Below are 9,691 nucleotides of genomic sequence, written 5' to 3' on the forward strand. Positions count from 1 at the left end.
TGCAGTCTCCAGAAGAAATAATAAGCTAATAAGATATTTACTATCAGAAAACAAAAGATATAGAAGGCAAATGTTTAAAAGCCATAATGACAGCATACAGTTCAACACGTGGAGCTGAAGTCAAGGAAGTTTGTTTAATGAGTTTTGTTCCGTCGTCAACGATTACAGTAGCCACTCCTGAAGAAGAACCGTCTGTAAAAACCAAAGGTACATGAGGAATAGGCTGTTGCCTAATTATAGAAGGAAAGATATAAGAGTTAAGTTTGCTGAATTGGATCAATTTATCAGCAGGCTAATGGCATTCCAAGGTACCTGAAAATCCTGCAAGAACAAGACCCCATTCATTACTATGTTGAAAAAGCCAATTTTGTTGACTAACTGAATAAGGGATAATAATTTGAGAAGGTTCTATACCTATAAGTTGTAAGCATCTAGTTCTACCTTGCATTAGTAACTTAATAATAAGTTCATAATAAGGGTTAATAACTTTAGAGGATGGAGTTTTCATAGGAATCCATTCAATAATTCCAACAGTTTGCCATAAGATGGCAGTAGGCACATGAGGTGTTGGACAAACAACTAAAGACATGGGCAGGTGAGTATGTATTCGAGTTAATTGTGCAGAGCTGATAGCTCTATTAACTATTTGGAAAGCTTGAAATCCTCTGGAGTCATAGATCGTGAAGTAGAAGGATCTGAGTCACCTTTAAGAATATCAAATAAAGGCTCTAACTGAGCAGTAGTAAGTTCTAAGGAAGGCCTTAGCCAATTAATATCTCCAAGTAATTTTTGAAAATCATTTAATGTTTTTAAATTATCAACTCGAATTTGCAGTTTTTGAGGCCTAATGGTAGAGTTATCAATATATTTTCCCAAATAGAAAAATGGAGATTGTCTTTGAATTTCTTCTGAGGCAATGACCAGGCCAAATGATTTTAAGGATTGTTGTAAAAATTGAGAAGCAGTCTCTAATCAAGAAATATTATCAGTGGCTAAAAGTATATCATCCATATAATGTATGAGATATAACGTTGGAAACCTTTTTCTCACAGGAGTTAAGGCCTGAGCCACATATATTTGGCATAATGTAGGACTATTTGCCATGCCCTGAGGCAATACTTTCCATTGAAATCTCCTCATGGGTTCCTTAAAATTTAAGGAAGGCAAGCTAAAAGCAAAATGTTTTCTATCTTCAGGAAACAAAGGAATAGTGAAAAAACACTCTTTAAATCTATAACTAAAGGATGATAATTGTGTGGTATGGCTGTTGGAGAGGGTAGGCCTAGTTGAAGAGCTCCCATTATTAGCATAGTTTTATTAACAGCTCTTAGACCCTGTAATAACCTCTATTTTCCAGACTTTTTCTTGATAATAAAAATAGGAGTATTCCAAGGACTATTGCAAATTTCTAAATGCCCTAATTGTTCCAGTACTAATTGTTCTGCAGCTTCTAATTTCTCCTTTGTGAGGGGCCATTGGTCCACCCATACAGGGTCATCACTCAGCCAAGTAATTGGACCAGCAGTGAGTGGAGGAGAATCCAAGGCCCCTAAGAAAAACCCAAACCTTGTCTATCACTTTTTATTTTCACATCAATAGGATAGACAGTTCCTTTTTGATTTGTTCCCAGCCCTTTTGTGGGAAGAAATCCTTGATCCAACACCATATTAGAGACGTGAGAATTTGGACTATAAAGTAATACTCCCATTTCTTTTCATATATCTTGGCCCAAGAGGTTTAAAGGCAGCCCAGGCAAAACATAAGGCTGGAAGTATCCTGAATGGCCCTCACTATCTTGCCATAATAATAACTGACTACTTGGCATAGGAGAAGAACTCTGTCCTATTCCTTGAAGTTCTGTAATAATAGGACTAACGGGCCAATGTTTAGGCCAGTGCATCTGCGTCATAACAGAGACATCAGCTCCAGTGTCTAACAAACCTGAAAAAACCTTTCCATTCATGGCTCATTTCATTTCTGGACGTTCTTTCCCTATCTTCTGAATCCAGTAGGCAGCACTAGATGATCCAAAAGCCTTTGTTTCTCTCTTTTGATGTTGTAAAATTTGTCCATGAGGTACAAAGGGCAAAAGTAGCAATTGTGCAATTTTATCACCAGGGGAAATCGTTATTATATTTTTAATAGTTTGTGCCATGATTTTTATTTCTCCTTCGTAGTCAGAGTCTATGAGTCCTGGCATAATAGTTAAACCCTTCATGGCGACACTACTTCTTCCCAATAATAGTCCAATCAAACCCTTGGGTAAAGGTCCATAGATGCCCATAGAGAGGGCCTGAGGACCCATTGCAGGAGTTAATACATATCAGGCGGAGGTACTGAGGTCCAGTCCTGTGCTTCCTGCTGTTGCTCTGGAGAGCGAAGATATTGTATGTTTTTGTTTTTGGTTAATGTCTGATTGATAGTTTGAGGAGGATACACAGACGTTGCCCCTATTATTTGTTGGGGCCGGGGAAGGCCCCGGGAGGAGTTTCCCGACAGTGGTATCCCATCCCTGTGGGCCACTGAGCGACAATCTCATGCCCAACGTTTTCCCCTATTGCATTTAGGGCATAAACCAGGGATTTTCGGACCATCTGGAGGTTTTTGAGTAGGGAAGGAAGGAGCAGGGTTACAATGAAAAGATCCACATTCTCCAGCAAAATGACCTGCCTTTCCGCATTGAAAACTAGTCTTTGTTCTCTTTTGATTGTTTTTAAACCCCACTTTAGTTAATGCTGCAGCACCCTGTATATAAGCAGGCCCAATGTCTGCACAAAGGCGAATATAATCCTCCAGTGTTCCCCGTTTTCTCCAAGGTTGAATCGCAGCCTGACCTGCATTATTAGCGTTTTCAAAAGCAAGTTGCTTAACTACAATTGTACCAGTGAGTCCATCCACAATGAGTCTCCCCACCGCCTGTAACAATCTATCTACAAAATCAGCATATGGTTCATCAGGTCCCTGTCTCATTTTTGAAAGATCCTCAGTTTTGTGTGTAGAAGGTAATTTCCTCCAGCCTTGTAATGCCAAATGATTTATTTGAGGATAAGCAACAAAGGTATAAGTTAATTGATCTTGTAAAGAAATATATGGTCCTTCCCCAATCAGCGTATGATAATCCACTGGAATATCATGGGTAGCATTCTTTTCTGCTTGTTCAGCAGCCCGTTCATAAAAATCAAACTTCCATATTAAATAATCTCCACCATTTAAACAAGCTCGTGCAATAGACTTCCAATCAGCGGGGGAAAGAGCTTCTCCTGCAATAGTGTCAACCATAGCAGTAGTAAAAGGAGCAGTGGGCCCATACTGAGCACAAGCAGATTTTAAATCTTTCAAAACTTTAAAAGGAAGAGCCTGATGCTCCCTAATAGCCTGTTGAGGATTATTAGGATCAGGTCTTTCTATGACAGGACAACAGAAAATAGGATCTTCTCCTCGTTTTATTGCTGCTTATACAGCACGTTGCAAGAGACTGAGCATTTTTACAGATGTAGATTTTTGAGGAAGACAGTCCTTACTAATTTGCAGCTTTTTCACTGACTTATCTATCATAGCCATTAGAAAATCATCCTCAGGATGATTCTCTCTTTTATGTTTTTTTTCTCTCTCTCTTTTATGTTTAAAAGCCTCATCGGTTAAGTCAAAATGTTCCTCTTCATCTGAAATATTTAAATTAATTAGCTCTTTTGGTTTAGGAAGTGGCGACACAGTAGCTGATAATACAGTCTTGTCTTCTGTCAGAGGCTTATGTTTTTCTGACTTTACATTCAAATCAACACTATCATGAGAAGAACCTAAACATATTTTTATCAGATTCCACAAACTAAATGTAACAACAGCAGTATGAGTAGGCCCTCGAGACTCATAATAATTTTTTAAATCTTCTCCAACTTTCTGCCAGATTTCTGTGTCACAGAGCTGCCATCAGGAAACCAGGGAGATATATCATGGATATGCTGCAAAAATTCAGTCACCTGTGAGGTAGAAACTTTATTACCCCAAGCTATAAGCATGGAAAGTAAAACCTGAGCAAATAATTCACGCTCCTTTGAGCCCTTTTGCCCCATCTTCTTTTACTTCTGACTGTTGCCTTATGCCTCTATTAGTTTCACTTTTACTCGTGGCCACACATATTTTGCATAAGGGTTCTCTTACCTGCACTTTCTTTTCCTTTTAATTGCCTTCACGCTTCAGGTCCCTGTTCGGGCGCCACTTGCCATGGACCAGCCTCAGAAAGAGGATTTCACCGCCCAGGGTCAGAAGGGACGGGGTAAGGAACTGAAGTAGCACCAACGAATGGGGTCAGAAGGACCAAGACAACTGATGGTTGCAAGGTAAGTTTTATTATGCTACAGGTACAGATTATATAGACTAGAAAAGTGAAGGTTGCCAGACGGTGGTTTACATTATCTAATGACTGTCTCGGCTCAAGGTTAACTTCCCTGGGAGAAAACCCATAAACCCAGAATCATCCAAAATAACCTGCATGTGCAGGGGGAGACAGCTTTGCTTGTCTCATTTTACTTTCTTTCTGATTTCTGGGCCCTGGTGATTTATCTCCCATGGAATGGAACAAGGAGAGGAACAAGTAGGGACAGTCCCTTCGAGCAGCAGCGGCATGCCTGGCATGTCCGAAGGTGCTCTCAAGGCTGACTGCTTCCCACACATATGTTGGCTTGTTTAAGCCTCAAGCCCTCGATCCTTTGTTGAAATACAATAATTTCATTCCTATGGTTTTCAATACCAAAAACTCTACCTCCAGGAGGGTTAAAGTCTAATTTGTACTCCAAACCAAGTAGCAGTGCAGTTCGCTACTACTGAGGCTGAATCCATAAAGACTTCAAGACCACGACCAGAAGACAAGTTATTATATATAATACCCTAGAAGGCCTGAAACATAATTATCATATACATAGCTGGTCCTTCAGAGCTTTTTACCTATAACATGTTTTTTGATGAAAGTTATTTAATGTACTGGAGATAACTGTGAACTACTGATCAAATATTTGAATACTTATACTTACCTGGAATTTCATTTCTGCTGAAAGAAAAAGGAAGAACAGGACTCACCTAAAACAAAACAAACTTTAGAAATGAAAGTAAACATCTTATCACACACTATCACTTTTGGAAGCAGCATAGAGGGGCAGTCAACAGTAAAACACTGGTGAAATAGGACAAAACTCTAGGCCAAAAATCCATTATTATTATCATCAGTCACAGTACCATAACTGTGCCCTTCATAATTAATAAGCACTCCTAAGAATCTTCATTTGGCACCAGATGATGTGTTTAAGAGAAACACTCTGGGAGGTTTTGAATCAGACTTGGTTTTTGTTAGCCAAGTTACAGGAGAATTTTTAAAGTGGGGGGAAGGGAAGAAGGAAACGGACCAGAAAAAGAATTGAAGCCATCATCTACAAACCAACAAAGCACTGAGAGTTCCAAACGTTATGTCAGACACTAAAATGACTGACAAAGGCTCAAGCGGTTTATAAAACCTAGAAAAAGACTACACCAGCAAAGTCCCCATTTATCTGTAGAGTTCAGAAACTAAAACAAGGAATATTTCAGCTTAACACCCGATCTCAAGAGAATCATATACACTTCACATGAATAAAAATACCTGAAACCAAACATTTTTAAAAGCTCCAATACCCAAAATAGAAAGAAAAAAATTAATTCAGAAGACTCAATCCATCCATGATAATCACAAAACGGCTGGGCAATCTCTATCTCCCTTCCACACTAACCATCCATCCCCTGGAAGACCAAGGGAGATCAGACCTTCCAGACTTACCTTCCAGACCTTCCAGACACCTGGCTGCGGCAAAATTCGATGGAATCTCCTTGTGGAACAGCAGTTTCCCATCTCTTGTGTCTCTCCCTGTCATGATCATGCAGGAAGCAAGTCTGGCTGTGCTATTTCTTATCATTGTGTGTCACCCATCTGCAACATGATATTGAAAAAGTAGTTCCCTTTCCCCCAGAAGGCTGAGGCTCAGCTACAGGGGTAATTCTCCTGGGCACACAGTCATTATTTAGGCCGACTCAGTGACTTCAACAGGCTTAATCATGTGATCAGGCTTGTTGCCAGCTGCATAATGCTCCCACATCTGTAGATAGAGCCACTCTAGTTCCATCGTGTATTGTTTGGTGTTGAACAGAGGGCTAGATGTTCTCTGCTTCCAGACTTTGCCACGAATTTTCTTCAGGTATTCTACATCAGTTCCCAGTTTCACAGCTATCTCTTCATATTCTTGTCTATTTTTAGCAATCAGCTCAAGACAGCCTAAACAAGTGAGCTGGGAAGCTGCAACTCGGGAAGCAAGAGTCTCTCCTGGCATAGTCACCATGGGGGTCCCTGCCCAAAGGACGTCCATCCCTGTGGTGTGTCCATTACAGAGTGGAGTGTCCAAGCAGACATCAGCCAGCTGGCCTCTCCGAACATGTTCCTCTTTAGGAGCAACAGGGGAAAAAATGAGACGGTTCGGGCGAAGGCCCATATTTTGTGCGTACTGTTGAATATTAGCTTCTCCTGCTGCTGGAAAACGCAACAGCCACAGTACACTATTGGGAACACGCTTCAGAATATTTGCCCACACCTGCAAAGTAGATGGGTCAATTTTGTATAACTGATTAAAGTTACAGTACACAATGGCATCTTCCGGTAACCCGTACTGAGAACGTGTGGTTACAATAATGGTACGGGGAACCTCCTCTCCAGTGGCAGCCTTAGTGTTGATCAGGGTAGTTGCCAGTCCATTGCTAATATTGAATCCATTAATTGTAATCTGAATTTGTCCTCTGTTAATCATTTCAATAACTGCTTCTGCAACAGTATTCATAGGAATGACAGGCATATTAAGAGTTGTATTACTGCTGTCTGCGTTGTCTTCTCCATCAGGACATTTCATCTTGACTATTTGCACATCTGATAGACTATCAAGAAATGCTTGGAGGTCGATGCCATTCAGCACAATCCGATTGTCATAAATGTGCCCATTGGACTTAAAATCGATGACGGCTTTTTTCTTCAGGTGAGGGAACATATTAGCATGGTCACCAATAAAGAAAGTATGGGGCATATAAGCCAGTTTCTCAGAATACTGCTCAGCAACTTCAGCAGGTGAAGTTTCCTGATCAGTGATGATATAATCCATGAAAAGCGCGCCACTAGTCCCAGGGTACCCCAGCCACATTGCCTGAATAGGAGCTGGCCTGAGAGCAAAGAGTTCATTTCGAGCACCCCTGGTATAACCATTCAGATTTACAAGGATGTGTATACCATCTTGATGGATGCAATCAGCTGCTTTCCCATTGCATGGAATCTGAGAAAGATCAATGAAATGATTGGCTTCTGCCATCACCTTCGCTCGGAAGTTTGTGCCATCATGTGGGCTCAGGGCATAACAGAATATCTCAAATGTATCAGGATTGTGCATGCCTGGAATAGACTGCATAAGATGAGAAGTAGGATGATTCCCAAAGTCAGAACTCACGTATCCTACACGCAGTCGACCATCACTGAGCTTCAAGTCTTTTGGATGTTCATACGGTGGTTTATGAAGGACACTTATATTAGCCAAGCAGAGGTTCCCATGCCTCTCAGCAATAGCCTTCCTGAAGCCATGAGAAAGAGGATAGAGCATACTATGATGAGGCTGCACAGAAGGCAACCTATTCTTCTCCAACTGGTCAGCCACAATGCTGACCAACTTCTTCATTCGCTCATCATAGTCTGTCCAATCACAGACAACCTGCAGGCAATGAGCCAAATTACAATAAGCGTCAGGAAAGTCAGGTTGAAGCTTCAGAACAGTGCGATAAGAAGCAATTGCTTCTGGAATATTCCCTGAATCGTAGTGAATGGAAGCCAGATTGCTGTGGGCATCCACAAATGCAGGGCTGATCTGAACGGCATGAGTATAACACTGCAAGGCTCCCTGAACATCCTGCATCTCCCGTAGGGTGTTTCCCATATTGCAGTAGGCATCAGCAAAGGTAGGACTGATTCGAATAGCCTCCTTATAATGCATCAGAGCTTCATGCAGTTTTCCCTGCTGCTTCAATACACTTGCTAAATTTGAATGGGCATCAGCAAAGTCTGGGCAGAGCTCTAATGCTTTACGATACAAGCGAACTGCCTCTTCACTGTTTCCCTGTTCTCCTTTGATATTGGCTAGGTTATTCAGAGAGTCTGCATGGGTGGGACACAGCCGGAGAGCTGTGTGATAACAATCTTCTGCTTCAGCAACACTGCCCTTCTCTTTGAGAGCGTTTCCTAGGTTGCAGTAAGCATCAGGGAAATGTGGTTGCAATTCAATAGCTCGCCTGTAGGTGTCTATTGCCAGATCCATCAGGCCTTGCTCATGGTATACACAAGCCAGGTTGCCATGTACCACTGCATGATTTGGACTCAAGCTTAGGGCACGAAGGTAAGCTGCCACAGCTCTGTCAAAAATCCGTGCCTCATTGAAGACATTTCCTAAATTGATATAAGCATCCAGAAAATTGGGGTCAAGGGTGACAGCCTTTTCAAAGTGATGAATTGCAAGCCAAATCTCCCCTTGCGCATTGAAAACACAGCCAAGATTACTCCAAGCTACTGCAAAGTTCGGTTGCGTCTCAATTGCTTTCAAATAACATGCCTTGGCTTCTTCTAAGCCACCCAGGGCTTTGAGCAGGTTCCCCAGGTCACTGCGAACACAGTACAAATAGGGATTGTACTGAAGAGCAGAGATGTAAGCTTGTACTGCCCCTTCCATGTCGCCTGCTGCTACCAATGCGGCTGCCAGGTTAATATAACCATCGATGAAATCTGGTTTGAGATGCAACGCATGCCGGTAATGCTCAGTTGCTTCCTGCAACTGCCCTCTTTCCTTGTACACATTCCCCAAATTCGAATAGGCTTCTGCCAGAAGAGGGTTCTGTTTAATTGCCAGAGTACTAAAGTGGGCAGATCTGTCCAGCCTTCGACACTGGAAGTGTATAGATGAAAGTAATAAAAGTACACCAGTATTGCCTGGCTCTTGTCTCCAGAGCTGCATGCAGTGTCTCTCAGCTGTCTCAAAATCTCCTGCCTGATATTCTCGATGTGCCAACTCAGCTAACCCTTGGAAGGAAAGCATACGTTTCGTTGGTTCTGTGCTGTCGGCCACGTTGCCCACGGAAGACGCCATCTGGAGCTTCTGGAGAGAGTGAAAAAAGGGGGTAATTGAGTGCCGCTGCCGCCACTACTGGCAAGAACGTTTCTAGAGGGAGCAAACACGAGCGCAGCAGCCGTACCACTGCTTTGGCAGGCTTAAGCGGCGGCAACAGTTACAGGCACCGAACCTTAGGAACTCTGGTTGGCCATCTACCTCTCATGCTCTTGAAATCTTAATTCTTAACCCTGCCCTCTTCCACCATTTTTCTCCTAATCAGGGAATAAAAATTACCTATCCATTTGCCTTAGAAGAAATCAAAAGTCAGTAGTCCAAACACTTTTTAAAATATTGTTTTCTGTCCAGTTGGAAATGAAATACATGATTGACTTTTCTTCATCATTCATATAGTCAACGTGGAAAACATTAGGGCCATGAATTGCAATACAGTAAGATGAGAAAGTTTTAAATTGGCCTTCCCAAACCACTAATAAGTAACCGATGTTGTATATAATGCTAAGATCTTAGAGACTGAGTTTGAT

The 9,691-nt window shown here is 41.7% G+C and overlaps 1 protein-coding gene across 1 annotated transcript; it reads right to left on the reverse strand.

Moving 5' to 3' along the window:
- Window positions 1-4,653: 4,653 nt before the first annotated feature.
- On the reverse strand, window positions 4,654-9,354 carry LOC309807648 (UDP-N-acetylglucosamine--peptide N-acetylglucosaminyltransferase 110 kDa subunit-like). Its single transcript, XM_082627479.1, has 2 exons — window positions 5,804-9,354; window positions 4,654-5,073 (listed from the first exon to the last, which is right to left on the reverse strand). Exon 1 carries the CDS (start codon window positions 9,183-9,185, stop codon window positions 6,045-6,047), a length of 3,141 nt encoding a protein of 1,046 aa, XP_082483605.1. The 5' UTR covers window positions 9,186-9,354; the 3' UTR covers window positions 4,654-5,073; window positions 5,804-6,044.
- Window positions 9,355-9,691: the final 337 nt, after the last annotated feature.

Source organism: Mesoplodon mirus (assembly GCF_964341445.2).
Source record: "Mesoplodon mirus genome assembly, chromosome: 7".
Lineage (NCBI taxonomy): Eukaryota > Metazoa > Chordata > Mammalia > Artiodactyla > Ziphiidae > Mesoplodon > Mesoplodon mirus.